Source organism: Saccoglossus kowalevskii, chromosome 12 (genome assembly GCF_978046115.1).
Source record: "Saccoglossus kowalevskii chromosome 12, keSacKowa6.1, whole genome shotgun sequence".
Lineage (NCBI taxonomy): Eukaryota > Metazoa > Hemichordata > Enteropneusta > Harrimaniidae > Saccoglossus > Saccoglossus kowalevskii.
The window spans coordinates 20,767,922-20,785,955 of NC_140652.1; the positions used below are offsets into that span (position 1 = coordinate 20,767,922).

The following is an 18,034-nucleotide window of genomic DNA, read 5'->3' on the forward strand; positions in this document are numbered from 1 at the left end:
GAATGAATTGTGTTTATGTATTTCAATTTAACTTCAAATAATCATCGTTTCATACGCATATAAAACAAGGGGCTTTCACAATACCAGCACATGTCTCTGAGTCTCTGACCTCTGAGCCTCTGAGGCTCTGATCTCTGAAAACTCAATCGACAGTCTACACAACGAATGAAAGCTCTCACTCATACAATGTCATCTGAGCATAAACACGTGTGGTGACTAGCTGGTATAGTCAAGCCTCTCATTCATATTTAAATTATTGGTTTGGCCACAATTCAAGTCTGGAAACGCGTTAAAGCAGAACTAAAAGTACACTGAAAGTTATTCAACTGTTTTTCTTATTTTTAATGACAATGAAACCATGTGCCATGCCAAAGGTAAGTTCACAAACACTTTAATTATATGATGACGTTGTTTCTGTTTCTAAGCATAGATGTTGTCACCTATTCGGCACACTATGTGCTTTTCTATATGTTATAAGTTTCCATTACGTGTTCAGAATGCATTTTGCAATTCCAGTTGTGCAAGGGAGTCAGCCAACCATGGTGAAATCCAATTAATTAACTGAAAAGGTAATATGGATGCCACTATGAGGCCGACACTATGTTACAGGCCTCGAAGTTTATGTTTATACTCTGGGTATAGGTACCCTGTCCACAAAATATTTTACCTGCGCAACCCAAATGTTTAATTATAGTCACCTACATGTCTTTTCCACTAGTGGAGCAGTGTTCATCACTTTTTTGCACACAAGTTGATACATTATCGTCAACACGGACCTTTCTCACCTTTTTACCCGCTTTTGTAAATTTCAATAAACTAATGACGTTTTATGAATTATCATAAGCTCTCAACATAACAATGAATGAGTCACTGAAAGGTGGTCGCACACGCGAAGATATTATTACGCACAGGCGTACATAATACTATTTACTTACATGAAGGTTGAAAGTTCAGATTGATGAATTCGGAATGATTTATATATTCAGAGCTTTGCGATAGTAAAACTTATCAAGCGTTATTTTTCAAAATAAGCACATAACAATCCTGGGATTTAACTGTTTTTGATTTTACAAAAGAACAAACACATTTTTGTGTGAAACAAAATTTTACTTTGCATTTTTTTACCGGTCCAACTGGGCCAATGTCGTGAACTTCGAGGCCTGAATTTCCCATTTTATATGATTTACTCATTTTATATATTTACTAATGAACTTCGGATATGATTATTTATGTGTGATATAACATTTTGCTTTAAAAATTGGCGATAAGCAGACGGTTTTCAGGCATTTTTTCACGGCTTTTCATCGCTACTGTTGGTCGACCAGGCACACATCAATATGAGCAATCCACACATAAGGGCATAGTGTGGTAATGTATATCCACGGTATGGGCACTGTATTCACGGCATGGCAACAACAGTTTAAACAAAACACACGCAAAATATAAAACAATACCGCCACAGCTAGTCCAAATCTTTGGGTACGCGTTAAGTATTGTTATGTAAAATTTACGATCTCCTCAGTGGTTCAGAAAGCTTTGATGATTTAGATGTCTGGTGTGAAGTGGTCAGTGTTTATTTAACATGGTAGTTATTGCTTCGCTTGATGGAACATGTTTTCACCCCACACTTCAACTTACTTTTCTGTCTGTACTTCTACTAGTATTAGTCTTACCGACAACAATTAGGAGATCATAGTTACTAGTTACAGTTTACGAGGATTAACATAATAGAAAAAGTTCTTTCTTTACCTTTTCAAACGTGTGTGTTTGTCTGTCTGCTGGATAACAAAAGCAAGTTTAAACATGTTTTCAGAGTGATATTGCGTTGTATTCATGTCAAAATTATTACATCCATTTGTATTATTTTAAAGTTCAATTCGTCGATGTGATCTTTGGTTTTTACTATTTTTAATATCACTTCTCAAACCGGTTTTTAGAAGCGTGTATAAGAGCACGCAACCAGCCCAGATAATGAGTACAGCAACATGCAACAATGAAAATTTGAGGTGAAATAACGCGAATATAATTAATAATGGAGTGAATATTAGATGAAATGTTTGGAATATGAGATGAAATAATGATTGATTGGTTTTACAAGTGACATTAGTAGGACATCCGTTGTGAAACAGCATCAGGTCGAACCTTCTGTAAGAGTTGAAGCAGAGTGTAAGGTATGATAGATGATCTCACTACCCATGGATAGTTCCATTGTCTTGATCACCATGACAAATGGTAGCCCCTCTGACTTGCATTGATTTCACAAACTGAATACACACACCATTTATTGGGGCATTTGAGCTTCACACTGATGCCAGTACGTTCAATCTTTGGGAGGTCAGGGTGCATGGTCCAGGAAATATGCGTTTCGTTACACAAGTCGTTGACCGTCAATGAGCAAAATTATTTATTTATCACATACGGTCGATTTTTTGACATTGACATAGATTGTGATCAACAAATAATGACTTACTGTGGTGTCAATGTTTGTAAATGTTACTGTTGATATCTACAAAGTTGACAACACTGGTTAGCTCGAATGAATCAAATTCAATCACACTGGTACTGACGACATTGTAAAATTTGACACAGTTGAACACTCCCTCTGAAAGTGTCGAGCTCTCTGATGAATGATGTTTGCATTCAGGTTGTCGTGGTGATCAAGACAATGAAACTATGCGCTGTGAGATCATCCAACTACCATGCGAATCTGATTGACCTCTTCATACCATGTTTTCCCTTCACTATCCATTCCCATTCACACCACTGGTTGCTTGGATACACAGCTGAACTTAGACCACACTGATTTAATTATATGGATGACATTCTCTGGAGACCCCAAAACTAATGCGAGAGGGCGAGGAAAAAAATATCCTGCCAAAAAAAAATCCTGCTAAAACCACAGAACTACGGAGCTGGTATTACGAATTGAACCACAGAACACAGTGTATCAAAAAAACAACAAGAAGTCTTTATTTGTAGGAGGCACATGTTGATGTACACATCTCGTTCTGTATTACTGTCACAGGTATCATCTTCTTTGATTTTGAAAAGGCAAGAGAATAAGGCAGACGTTAGCTATTCCAAAAGCATACACATCAACTCAATAATAAAGAAAAACTTACTGTGTTGTATTGAAACAAATAATTGAATTAAAAATGAACAATAAGTTTGTCAACAGCAACCTGGAAATTAACTTCTTTGACATTCAAACTACAGCTTTTAAAGTGATACTTCAACTATGTAACAAATCATAAGAGGCTCAGTCTTGAAAAAAAAACACCAACAGAGAGTCAACAAAAATTTGGATGCAGAAAATTATGTACATGTATCTTGCTGACTGTGTGTGCAAGCAAATTACTCTGGGCGAAACTCGCTTGCCACTACCAATCTCTCGTATATGCTGTGTAAACGATACATCTCCCTGGCCGACGTCAATTGCGTACTAGTCTACAACAATTTGTTCTGAACTTTTATGCTCACGTGTTTTGGTGGCGTGGTCGCCATGGTGTAATTCCCGGCAACGCAATACGCATGTGCAGAAGATCATTTACGACAAAATTGGCACGTTTTGTGGTTGTCCAAAACGAATTTTACGACAAGCCAGTGCTTTGCGACAATATGAGTCGGCAGGTTTCGGACAGAAAGCTGATCTGTTTGAGAACAGGCGAAAACGTATGCGCGCGCGGATGTCATCTATAAAATTAAGTCGGTGTGGCCTTGTGAACTTATTTAAGAGCTTACATTGCGTCAGTGTACAATCTACACGGTAACTAATTCAGCCATGCTTGTCATGGGATAGCGGATTCTCGTAAGATAATTGGTTCGTTTCCATTGTATCAAACCACGGAGAGAGCTTATGCATCCAAATCATTGTGTATTTGGCTTTTGATATACAAATCTAACAATTTATGCATGAAAGATGATCGTTAGATTAGTAACTGTCGGTGGAAACAAGACGTAAATACACAGGTTGTTACGTCTTGTCAACAGTGCATGTACACACACTAATATTCGGTGTTAAATCACCTGTTATTTCATATCATTATTTTTTACTTTTTTTAGATGATGGTGCTTTTCATGACCATTATTGGATTTGCAGGGATAGTTATTTTGGTAATGATACATGTAAGTCCATTTTATTTATTCATATTTGTCTCTAATACAACTACTATTAAGTCGAAGTTCACACAGCAAAGTGTACGTTATTATTCCCTGCAATCAATTATCGCATTCTTATTGGTCGATCGGTTTTGCGTGCAGCTCTGTTATAAGAAGATAACTGGTCAGTGACTGTGTTCAACCACACGAACACATTCTTCCACGTTAATAAATCCTAGTTATTTTCATCAACAAATAACTATCAGCGTGTTTTCGCATGTCGTTTACTTGTGAACGATCTACGCAGCGTAACAGAAAATACAAGTGCCCATGACGTATTTACCAAATTGTCGATTTTTAACGCTGTTGTCGTCTAAGATGGAGCGGAGCTGTTCATATATGCGATTGTCCATCGGCATCAAAACATTTACAGTTTTGGCCTCTTCTCGAAAACCGTCTAGCAGATTTTTTTTTTTGCTACTATATCATTAATTCTTTATTTTTATTGTTGGAACAATTTTAGTTTAGTTGCTATTTGATTAATAGCCAGAGCCGAACTACTTTTTTGTGACTTACTTAACTTGGCTTACACAATGTTATTGTACGATAGCACAGCTATTTCGACCGTCAGGTAGGTTGTTTCTATCCTTCTGTGTATTATAATAATTTCGGCGTGATATACTAGAAATACACGACCCGGCACTGCTGATTATCATAAGAAAATATTCGCTCGACTGCAAACTATCGAGATATAGCATGCGTTGTACTGAAATATACGACTACGTGAAGATCAGAATAATTGATGAACACTAAAGCCCGCGTATGCTATTTATAATTCTGTTTTAAATACTTTTAAAAAATAAGGCGGAAAGGCATTTTTTTGCGATTAAATCACTCCGTCGGAGCTCTGTTGCTAGCAAAGTTAGTGAAAAAAAAGATGGGCCGCACTTTTTGGTGATGTTAAATCATGATTTTTGTACTAAGCCCGCCATACACTGCCCGCACTGAGCATGCTCAACAAAATATTCCGTACACTGACACTGTAATCATCAATGAAAAACACCTTCGCATAGTTGCAACTTTGTTGGCGCCATTCAATCGTTAAGTTTGTGTTGAATTCTCACTTGATCCAATAATGAAAACTCGTCGGTAATTTGTCTGAATTACTATTATGATAGCATAAAACATAAGAAGAAGTACATTTTTCATCAGTATGTCTCAAATGTAATAATTGTAAAACGTTTTTACCATCGATAATGCTGATAGAAAATGTTCCTAGTCTCCTGCATACATGTCACAAATTAATATTTTATTAGAGATTATTACTTAAAATAACACATGATTGTATACCTTATAATAAGGTATCGGCAAATGAAAATTGGCAAATGCAAACATTTCCGCATGTCGTATAATGTCGTACAATTACCGACAATTTCAGACTTTTGATAGACTAGACAAAAATGCAAGTTCAGGCACCAAGCTTAATGTTGTTTTTACAAACTGTGCATGTTTCGTCTTTAATGTCGCTGATATTTGGCGACTATAATGCTACATTGTATAACTGTAAATTGGTGTTGTACGTATAAGGTGTTATATAATTAATATTATTATACATCTGTCGACGTAACATCATAAGTTACAGTGTGGCGTAATTTTGTGGTATTTTACGGAGTATTTTCATCCTACCATATAGGAAATGAGAATTCCAAATATGAAATGATTGCACGCGTAAGCCTTCTTTAATATAATAAAAACAAACATGGCTGCCACCACGGTTTAACCGGACTCCCACAAAGAAGTTCGCTGATTCTGTTCTAAACTTTTTAGATTTCGGCATTCCCATGATGTATCCTTGGAAGGAAAAGATGTATAATAGTAGTAATAATAATAATAATAATAATAATAATAATAATAATAATAATAATAAGATTATTACGAGGATACCTGAAAATATGCACCTAGACTGTGCTGCGCGTAGTTTGACACTTCCGCTGCACTGTCTTCGTGCATACTTTGAGATATCCTCGTAATTTCCACATAATATACAATTTAACATAAATGTATTTTTTTTTCTGTTATTCCCATTTGCAGCATATTTCTGGATTTAACGTGTCGCCCATGCACCTGAAAGTATTTTCAGCAAACACAAAATCCCCACTATGGCGTTTCCCAGTTTCCAAATTCTGCAAATTGCGCCCCCAAAATTAAATTTCAGTGGATAAGTGTTTTTTTTTTTAGAAGATTGCCATTCAAGCGTTTGATAAAGCTAGTCAATAATGCAAGTTTACATACTTTTTATATACTTCAAGCAGTAATTATACAAAACTATGTATAGTCCATTTGTAATGTTACTATGTAGCTGATGTTGTAATGTAAAACTTTTATATAATAATGTATATTTAATGTACTAATGATTTTTTATAAAAAATAATATATAACAGAAATGAACCTATTGTCTGTAATTCTCATTTGCAGCACATGTCGACCATGAATCTGAAAGCACTTTCAGCAAAAACAAATTTCCAAATATGGCGTTTCCCCGTAAACGATGCGAGCAACAGAATGGCTTTGAAACGTCATGCATGGAATATTACCTTGGGTGAGCTAGGAAGTATGGGAATGACTAGCGCTAAAAACTCTTTATTTCGCATCAGAGGAAATATCTCAAATTACCACTTTGCTGATCACATACACATCATGAAAGATGCCAAAGATGATAACGGAAGGCAACGCGTTCTTGGTGGTGATATATGGAAACCAATGATGTTCAATCCAAATCTCAAATCCAGTGTAATGGGCAATGTAGTTGACTATGACAACGGTACATACAGTATATACTTCTTCGCTGCATGGAGTGGGGAAGCGTTCATTGATATTCAGCTTGTTCATACTCGCGATGCCGCACTGTACATTGAGGACGTCTTCAGAAAAACGGAAAAAATGACGTGGCAAGGTGTCTACAGCAGAGGTGGCTTAGAAGAGACGAGTGTGTGTCACCTGCGTCGTGAGGGGACGTGGGCAAATCAATGTGAACACATGAGAAATCTACATTTTGGTAGAACGCTCATTTTGTGTGAAAAACCAGTGAATCTGACATGTGGGGACTTAAAATTTTTTCATACAGCAAGTGTATCATTGGACAATAAGCAACATCTGGAAGACATGTTTAACAGGTATTTACATATGCTAGCAATATAACATACCGTCTAATGAGATATTATTAATTGTGGTGTGTTGCTGTCAATTTATCTGTATATAAACTGAAAATTTTTAGTTCATATAACTTTAATTGCTCCTAAAATCATTTGGGTTTAGAATTCAATCTATTGAAAATCTTAATAGCTTGTTATGAAATCCTCCATTAAGATGGCTAAATCAGATTTATCCGACTATTCATCATTTTTTCTAGGGCCATATCAGTGGTGTGTTTGACAAAATATTATTCTAATTGTGGCATAAATTCATACTTGGCAGGTGTAATAAACTTAACTATGATGCCACTGCCACACGATTAATCACAGATAAGTTCTTGCCTATTGACTTGTGTAGAGCTCGGGCTTCTAACAGACAACTGAACAACTATTTGATTAGGACTCAGGATGTTCAGGATGAAATATTTCAGGTTACAAATGCAGAGCAGGATGCGCTTACCCATGTTTTTGTGATTTTGTGTTTTTGTGTTCTTGAACTGTAAATCCTGTCAATAATGTTGTTTTTATAATCATGATCATATTAATCCACTCGGATATTTACTTAGAAGCCGAGGCAAACGACTTTACTTGATTTGATTTGAACTTGAGATGAGAAGTATTTAGAGCAGTTCCTCTTTCAAGAATATTGACCTCCTTCACTTACATTTCATTATAAACTCCACGCGAAAATATAAGTGCAAGACAAAATGGATAATTGGGCTTCATTGTAACCTTAATTTTGCTTTGTACAACTTTCAGCTGATTTCTAATTTCAACTATTAATCAACAGGTCCTATCAGAAGATTAACGGCAACCCAAGTAATTTGATCATACATAGTGAGTAGATTACTATACATCTCTTTAGTTTGTCACTTTAGTTTGCGCCGTTAAAATTACATTTTGATGGGGCTCTTCTATTAGGTTGACACGCCATTCCCGACAGTCATGTAAACAAGTGTGGTGTTTAAATTATTCTATAAAACATGGTGAACTGAAAAAACTGTGAAATACATATATATTTTTCTACTTACATCATGTGGTGGTTTTATACAAGTATTGAATTGTACTTATCCACAGTTTACATCTTTTAAACATAGATGGGTTACCCAATTAATCACTAATCTGCGTGGTAATTTTGTAGTTTATTAATCGTATTGTTCAGAAACCGTGGGGATTTAACGATATACATGTGAACAAAAACTGTAGTGCTACTTGTACGCTATCATTTATATGTAATGTCGAGGGAAGTAACACAATCATAACTGTTATCATAACTGGTATCATGTTTTTTTCGTGCATGTGAGTTTTTCTTTTGTTTTTTAATCATGCACATACTCACAATGGTGTGCTCTTTATCAACAGACTCATCGTTCGAACTACAATCTTTATTAAATAAAATTCCAATATGCAGTGACGGACTATATATGGATGAATTCAAGCCTACTGGTTTCTGGAACAACAACACTTGGCATTCGTTGGTTTGTCAAACTACTCGTTTTAACAGAAAGTCTAGTAGAATGTGTTTGAATGAATATAGTGAGTTATATTTTCTTGGTGACTCAACATCAAGGCAGTGGTTTATAGAGGTATATCAATTACTTGGTATTCCAAGCGATAATGTCACGTGGGATGAACATTATAAAAATACTCCGAAAAAAATCCAAAAATTCCTTTACAAGAAGACGCGGGGAAAAGCTGTCATCGACGGTATGACTCTGTTCTTTTTATTCCACCCGTTGGCCTCAACTAAACAAAAGTTATCACTAGAACATTTTCCATTAGAATACGAGATTTTGGAAAATATTAAAACATGTAACACTATAATAGTACTTGGCACATGGGCTCATTACACACATTGGACTGTGACTGCATTTGATGAAAGACTGCGATATATTAAACAACACTTGTATGAATTTAAAAAGAGATGTCCAGGTTCAAAGATTATTATTCGTGGTTCGCATGCGCGGGAATATGATGGATGGGAAAAGAACCTTGGCAATAGCGATTTTTTGTTGAGAGGCGTCAATGATATATTGAAAAATGTCTTTAAATCCGAGTTGTGGTTGACATTTATTGATGTTTGGGAACTTAACTATTCCTCCTATGCGAATAAGACTGTGCATATGCCTGAACACGTGGTAAAAGAAGAGATAAATCTTCTACTCTCAAATGTATGCCCCGAGAAGTATTATTAACATTGATTGAGTGTAATATTTTTTTATGTCAATCGCTTTGAGATTGATAACAGTGAAGTTAAAGTAGATAGCAGGATGACAAGTTTAATATGGAAAATAAATATTCTGTAATTTCATATTGATCATTCTTGATAGCCTAAGACCTGTCACAGACTGCGGCAATTATCGGCAATGTTAAGCAATTATCATTGACAACGCATACATTGTGTGGCTCATTTAAGCCACATCATTTAACGGTTTTAGAACACTACTTGATAATTCTGGTCATATTCATACGTTTTTTTTTTTTTTCAAAATTAAACAGAATACAAACGCGACTTTGATGCAATTTCTTTTAAAATGTACAAAATGCAACAATAGCTTTCAAATAGCTCTTATACAAGTTTTAGTTCATTGTAATTGGAAATGCGAGACTCAACCGACTTTATTCAAACTTGATAGATTCTTCACACCTACATGTGGGAAAAGTTATCAACAAATCCATTCTTACCATTAACATGGCAACGGACAACAAAATATTTGTTAGAATTCATAAACGGATTGCAAATCAGGCTACCAGTTGTTCGTATTTTCATTTGATATGTAGGTTTGGCTTAGGGTACAAAAGACTGGCATGTTTATATGTGGTACTGAAAATATTTTCCAGTATGCAAACAATTGTAAATTTGAAAATTGTTAAAATATATCATTTGCATGTCTAAATCTTTATAGTATGTAGCAACAAAATTGTGTTAGTTATCTGTTCTTTACTTTCACTGTGTTAAATCACTTTAAGAGTTATTTTCCTTGTGGGACCCAATAATTCAACTTCATTTGTCTTTGTTTAGTTAGTTTGTTTGTCTAGAATTGTATCAAGAAGTGTTTTAGTGTACTTGTAATAGACTTTACTTGATGGCGCACTATCGCTTGCATTCAAGTTGCAAACAAATTGCATAGCGCCGGTCGGCATTTTTTTATTCTGGTCGGAAATTATGAATGGCGGATTCTAGCAGCGAGCGTGGGCAGATTTTTGAAAAAATATCGAACGAAGAAATTGATAACTGAAAAGGTGTTTGAGTAATAATCTCAAACATAAAACGCAACTGGATGTGTTTTTACTAAAATAAATGAGTTTGCAATAGACCAATACACTCACGTGACACTACTTTCCCGATTTAGGTGCGTGCAGGGAGCTGATTCGTGTAAACTACTTCCTTGGGGAGCAACTTTCGTTTTCGCACCCCAGGCCACGACACCAGATCTATTGACACTACCTGCTTAGACTTCGTACTTGATATGGTTGCGCATTTGTCGTTATTTTGTGCAAAGTAATGAAAAACGAAACAGCGTTAATTTTTGACATAGAACAAACTTTTAAGGGAGATAGAACAGTGGTGGACTAATTAGAATAACAGAATCCTCGGTACTGATATTTTGTGGTTCTTTGCTAAGACCGATATAAAAAATAAATGTAGTAGTCCAGATAATCGTGGTGTCGTAATTAATCAATATATACGTTACGACAAAACATCTATTCTCATTTATACTTGATATATATATAATTAAAATATATAAAAATATTCTGGTTATTTGAGCTCCCCACACCAATACTTGCTTTAACATTGGTCACGTGAGTGAGGTGATCATGTGACCGGGCGCGTCATCTGACTTCATATTGCAGTGCACGCCCTGAGCTGCATGTGCTACATGGCTGTTATGCCGTAAAACCGTCGCGTAACCGTCGGACTATAAGGGTGGTATATCCGTCGCGTAACCGTCAGCCTGAAATGCTACGTTTGTCGTCCATTCAGTTCAACGTAAATCAACGGCAATTTCTGAAAAAAAACACGCAGATTTTCGTTCAACATATTCTTTTAAATAACCGCTGATTAAGTTGGACGGAAGAAACGTGAATGCAGAAATACACGCCAACTTACGTTTCCGGCGTATTTTTGTGTTCTTCCACGTCATGTACGCAGAGTACGCCCATTGTAAATTACATTTATTTTGATGTTTTCCGGAAACTGCCTCATAATATTTATCCGTACAAGGTGTGTATAACCGTTTACAATTTAAAATGTGCATTAGCTATAAGAATTGCCAAAATATAAAATTAGTCCGAATTCGTATATAGCGCCCTCATACAGCTTGTTTTTAAATTGCTCGTTAAGTACAATTACTCACGCATCATGATACTGCCATCAACGACAAACAGTTGTGGCTTGAAGAGTGACGTACCCCCAGACGTGTTTAGCTCCAATACACCAAGCTTCTTGTACGCCTTTATTAAACAAATTTTATGAGATTTCAAAAATCTAAAAAAAAGTCTAGTTGGGCTATGATAGAATGAAGTTTCATCATATTTTTTTGTTTTGGGCCGACTTATATTGGTCATACGTTGGTTCACTAGTAATTCCAGGCAAGACTGGTCCAACCGCAGTTTCATCAAAATTCGGCTACTTGTTATCCAGCCCGTCTGGTGTGAGCCGAGTCGTGGACTAATGTTCGTATTCTACACGTCATGACCACAGAGAATCATATTTCAGAGCCTCTAAAGTGTTCTCTTATTCCTGATTTCAATCGCAAAACAGAGAAGACACTTTCTGACATTCACCCTAAGAACGAAGCAAATATCCAAAATGTGTGGGATCTAGAGCTTATTGGAACAAAAGACAACCCGGAAGTCGATGAACTGTTTGGAAACCTACACGGACTCGTATCTTTCGATCGACAATGGGAACTACACTGCCAAATTACATTGGAAAAAAGATCACCCACCATTACCGACAAACTATGATGTGACAACACGCCGCACACGAAGTATTATTCGTCAACTCACCCCGGAACTTATCGCAAAATACGATGACATTATTAGCGAACAGAAACAATGCGGTTCCATTTCTGAGGTCAATTACCCCGATCCAGATATCGAACACTATTTACCGCACCGCGCCGTTAAAAAGGATTCTGCAACAACCTCTTTTCATATTCGTTTCCGCTGTTGTCACCGCCGTAAATGAGCCATGGAGGGCTTAAGTAGTCATGTTTTGCTTGGATTATATTCCGTCGTACCGGAATATTGTTACAGGCGACAATAATACTGGTTCTGACCCAGTTTTGGACGATATTTGCATACGTTGTGGATGTAAATAACTATAACAAACTGGATAAATTACTACGAATAACCGCATACGTACTTTGACTTGTAAACAAATTAAAGAGGTCATCAAACTATAACAAAGTTCAACTGTCTGCCGAGAAGAGATGAACCACTGACCTACTACGCTCTAATTATGGGGACGTCGTACATTCTCTCCGAATACGCAATCGTAAACATGCCCCAATTGTTCAACAGTTGAACTTGTTTCTGGATAACGAAAACATCCTGCGTTGTGATCGCCGCATACACAACGCACCGTTAGACTTTGTTACGAAATTCCCTGCTTTACTGCCTCCACATCATAAGTTTACAAATCTTGTAATTATGAAAGCTCATGAACTACTCATATACGAGGGGGGTCCAGTCTACAGTGACCCAAAATTCGCCAACGTTACTGGATGTGTTTGTGATAACGTTGGGTAATTTAGAACATACCAATTTAATTTACGATAACCGTGAATGTGTATCTAATTTACGTAATATGCAGCATTTTTACTATCGTCTAGAAGGAGTCCCGGTGTTTGTGACTGGTGTAAAAACTTTACGTAACATCACGTTCCGTAATATTGTGACACACCAGCAAGACCGACAACGTGACGAGTATTCCTCCATTACTGGTTTATTTCGATAGTATGTCTCAATGGAACCATTTGTACTCGTCTAATGTGAAAGTAGACAGACAGACAGAAAGTAGATAGTGTTCTGGTCATGTGTCCCTGTTGAATGATCGTCGCGACCACAACAACGTTTCCATTACGATGGAAATTCTATCCGGCTATCAAATAACACCTTTAAAAATCGTCGCTAATTCGGGCCTCACTTACCGCGTATTCGATATTTCGCAGTGGTTAGAACCTAACATATTCTATAGCATTTTAGGGGAATCTAATGGTGTCAGCAGCAGTCATTGCGGACTGGTTGCGACTGGTTGATATACGGACTTTTCGGGCTGATAATTCCGATAGTTATTTTCGTTGGATGTCACGCTGTTTTAATCTTTTCACATTGCGTTACAACCGAGTACACGCGTCAGTATCACGATAATTATGCTTTGAAAGCCATAACAAATAATAATAGGAAAATGATGTCTAAGAAGAGAAACTTGCCGCTACTCAGTAGTAGTAGTAGTGACGACGACAATGAAGAGCCAATTTTTACTCGGTGGCGTGTACAAATTACAATCATTTTATGGTGTATGTTTGCACAATGAATAGACTGTCGACAGTCCTCGGGCCTAATGTAATTGTGTTTCCTAGACATTTGAACGCCGAAAGCGTGTTGTGGGAAATGCGAACCTTTTCACGCAAGGGACTATAGTCCCGAGAAACTGCCCACGTCTGCAGGTTTCTAGTTGATATGAATAATTCATAGTTGATGCTGACGTCACGAAATAAATTATATTAACATAATGTATGGAAATTTATTCTAAATGACCCGCGTTGGTTGTTCACGTTATGAACACAATGAATACAGTCACTCCAAGTAAAATAGCAGAGCAAAATATTAAATAGCCTAGAACCAAAGAAACATCGTGCATTGTTTGTGGCAGTCCAGAAGAAAATATAGAAAACTGGAAGAGACTGTTTCGCGGGATCAACAGAACTACAACATGCGAAGAAATCGAATTTGATGTGGCAGAGACGATCGATCTACATCTTGTCAGTTCGTATGCGTGCAGAATATGTGGACTGAGAGCGTCGACTCTGCATAAAAACATTCAGAAAGAATTTCAACAAAATAAGCGAGAGTCATTGGAAAGGCTCAGACATTTTCCTCTAAGGGAATGGCAACTGAAAGTCATGGTTTCGAAACGAGTTTTTTTTTAACAAGAGGGATGCTGACAAGTACATCTCTCTCATGTGTGTAGTTTGCGATAGTGTCTCGCTGGGTGTGGTTGACTTTTCTGAGATCAGAGCCTCAGAGTATCAAAGGATAATATATAATATTAATATTACTGAATAACATTTTTTTTTCATTTTTATATATTTGAAACATCATAATCCACGTCTTAATGATCTACTGACTTAAAAATAAAATGTGGGTAAAATGTATTTTGTATATGAACGATCGTAGCGGGCGTATTTGGTGAATGTACTATGGTCATGTAAAGTAGTTCTTGCATTGTGCAGCTATTTTGTGTATCATTAGATACTTGCTGCATACATTTTAGCTGGATATCAATTCATGTGCGATTTTTAAAAGCCTACCATCTCTCGCCACTGTGTCGTGAAACTTTTGAGTCTTCGAGACGACGACGATACTCACAATTCTTTCCTGGTAAATCAATGCGCGCGTTGCGCGGCTTTTTGCTGTTTGAGCCATATGAAAATTTGTGCTTACAACTGGTTTTTAATCCGTATCGTAAATGGAATGGTTGTTTTGTGCACGTTTTCGACACGGCTTATCAGCCACCTCAAGTGCCAAATCCATGAAATAAACAACCAATGTCAATAGAGTAGCCTAGCTGTTAAAAATGGATTAAGTACTGGCAAACCAAATTCTGCATAGGTATGTTTCTAAACGCTTGCTTTTTAGCTGATTTAGTCATCATTTTTGAACTCAGAAGCCCGCAAAACTTAATATTACATGTGAGAACGAAACAAATCCGTCGAGATTTCACGATTTCACGTTTTCCCGTAAAAGGGATGCTGCCTGTTTCCTCTCTGGACTCCCTTCCCGCGTATACTAGTACTGGTACTACCATGGATTAGTACCTTCCATGGTACTACCAACTGTAACCATGTCCCTATTTGGTGACGCATGTCAAGCTATAAATGGGCATCAATACTCATTTCGCCCAATATTTCGCTTTTATAACATTTTATAACATATCACTTAATTTCCGACCGGAAACACTTATTAAAAACACTGACCGCTTGTTCAAACACTGAACACTGGCACATGAGTTGTCGAAATGGTTGTTTTAGTGCTAAAGTTTGAGGATTCAATGAGTATTAACCATTATTTAATTTCGAACGACATTTCCAAACCATCATACTTTGTTTCGTTCGCGAACGTACAGCGAGACTGTGTTCCGTTTGAATCCAGGGCTGCTATATCGTTTCAACAACATAATTATCGAGACAATTACGTGATACAGGCAATGCTAACTCCTTAGGGCAGAGAGCAGATACACCAGGAACATATTGATGTCACGGCCATGTATTTAAAATGCGAGCATGCAGACGGGCGATATTTCTGGGTTCGCGCGTTCGAAAAAATAAGCGAAAATTATTCAACTGGCGGTTGCAAAAGCGATTACAAATGATAATCGAAAAGCAGAAGCGAGCAGGAGGTTGGGTGAAATTAGTGCTGTACATTCAGGTCCTTTGTAAAAATAAGATCGGCCAAGATCTATATCATTCTGAGGCACGCTGAGAATGCAGTTTTAAATATTGACACCGTTCGTATTTTTTAAATGAGTCAAAAAATAAATAAATTATATGCTGCTTAAGCGATGATGAATCGAAACAGACTCGTTTTGCAAGTTTTAACGGCTACGTTCTGCTGAAGATATAAGACTTCACTTTCAGAGTTATTACCGAAGATAATGTACAACAGCAAAAAACAACAACATTTGGTTATGTGAAATAGAGTAGCATTCATGTAGGTCCAATCAGTACTGTTGTATCGTCTATTTCGTCAACCGAACGTTACTACCCGGACCTGCTCGTCGATTATTATTGCAAATGTCATTTTTTTCCAGAATCAATTGGGTATAAGTACGTTATTTTAGAATGATTTTCATTTGGTTTCACCAAAGACAATTGTCTTTGGATTCACGTGATAGTCAATCTGATTTATCATATAGCATTACAAACAGGAAGTCCTCGGCATGGGTCAGAGTACTAGTATACCCCAGACCACTCGTTTTGATGAATGGTCTGGGTGTGGCTTGTGGGTAAGAATAAAAAATGAATTTCGGTGAGGTTGTGATTATTTGGATTTTTGAGAACGGATTTTTACTATTGAAATGAAATTATCACGTCTAGGGGTGAATTGTTAATAGGTGAAGTGATGTTAAAAACATAAGTAGTTCATCTTCTTGCGTACACCGCAACAACACAGGTTTATTTTCTAACACAGATCTCCAGTCAAGAGGGTGCCGTTTGGACGTAACCCCGGAGTTAAACCATAGACAATATAGTAGGAAGGACAAGCAACTCCAGCGATTCTATTGTAGCAGGGTAGGCTGGAAAAAAGTTAAGCTGATTTAAACTAACCGTTAACATAAACTAAATATTTATTTCGATTTCTCGTTAAGGTAGAGATGACTGACAGGTATTTTAATTAGATAATTAGGCAACCAAGATGACCTCCCTTGTCCACAAAACTATATACAGCCAAAACAAAGTCAGCTTGGACATTCAGTTGTGAGACATGACAAAATAAACGGTGCCAGTGATAGATTTCGCGAATGAAAGAACAAAATAAACGTAATCAAAGGCGCCGACCACGCGCGTTCGAAATAAATAGAACTGACGAGAAATTTCGCCTGCATCTTTCACTCACGCAAACGCACACACATGCTATTTCCGTATATTGAATACGTTGGTAACGAAAGGGACAAGTTTAAATCATCTTTGTATTAATACAACTTGAAAGCAACAGTCTCACACTGAATATATGTTTATAAATTATCAAACTAAACAATCAATGAAGCGGACTGCGTAATTTCGTTGATGAGAGTCGCCTACGGTATTCCATGGGTATTCTAAATGGCCGTTGCTGATCACGAGTTCCCGTGTGTAGATGATTTGCTCGATGTTTTTTTATTTTTTTTCGGATTTTGATGACGGTGGAAATGATAGTGAAGAAGATCCAAACGCAGTAGACACAGCAATTCATGTTAACAACTCTGTGTGTGTGATTCAGAGCCCGGACATCAACATCGAAAATAGCGAAGATTTGCGTTTTCTTGATCGTCACGTAAAAGAAACCCTTTGAAACGCTAGCAAAAAACCGAAAGTAGTGAAAATAAAATAATAAAGACAATCGTGCCTCATTTATTCACAAGTATTCGAGTTATTTTGTTGAAATTATTAATAAAAACAGGGTATAACGTAGGTAGACGTGCATTCACGCTGAAAGACTGGACGTGTAGTCAAGATGGCGACAGACGTGAAAACGGAAGACGGAATTAAAGTCTATTAAAAAAAATGCGAGACAGAGAACAACAAAAAACAAGTGTAGTCAGTGAAAATTAAAAAAAAATTGACGATTCATGCATCATGAAAACAATAATACGGGGTATAAACTTACACATGCATTCCGTTTGAAAGAGTGTGAATAAGTAGTCAAGATGACGACAGACATGAAAACGGACGGATTGAAAGTTAATTTCAAAATAAGTGCAAGATAGAGAACAACAAAAAACGAGCACAGTCGGTGGAAAATAACATACTAAGAAG

General features: G+C 36.8%; 1 protein-coding gene across 1 annotated transcript; it reads left to right on the forward strand.

Moving 5' to 3' along the window:
* The first annotated feature begins 273 nt into the window (after positions 1-273).
* LOC146735618 (NXPE family member 3-like) lies at positions 274-9,484 on the forward strand. The gene is made up of 5 exons (XM_085505955.1): positions 274-374; positions 4,063-4,125; positions 6,574-7,271; positions 8,080-8,126; positions 8,652-9,484. Exons 1-5 carry the CDS (start codon positions 345-347, stop codon positions 9,482-9,484), a joined length of 1,671 nt encoding a protein of 556 aa, XP_085362081.1. The 5' UTR covers positions 274-344.
* Positions 9,485-18,034: the final 8,550 nt, after the last annotated feature.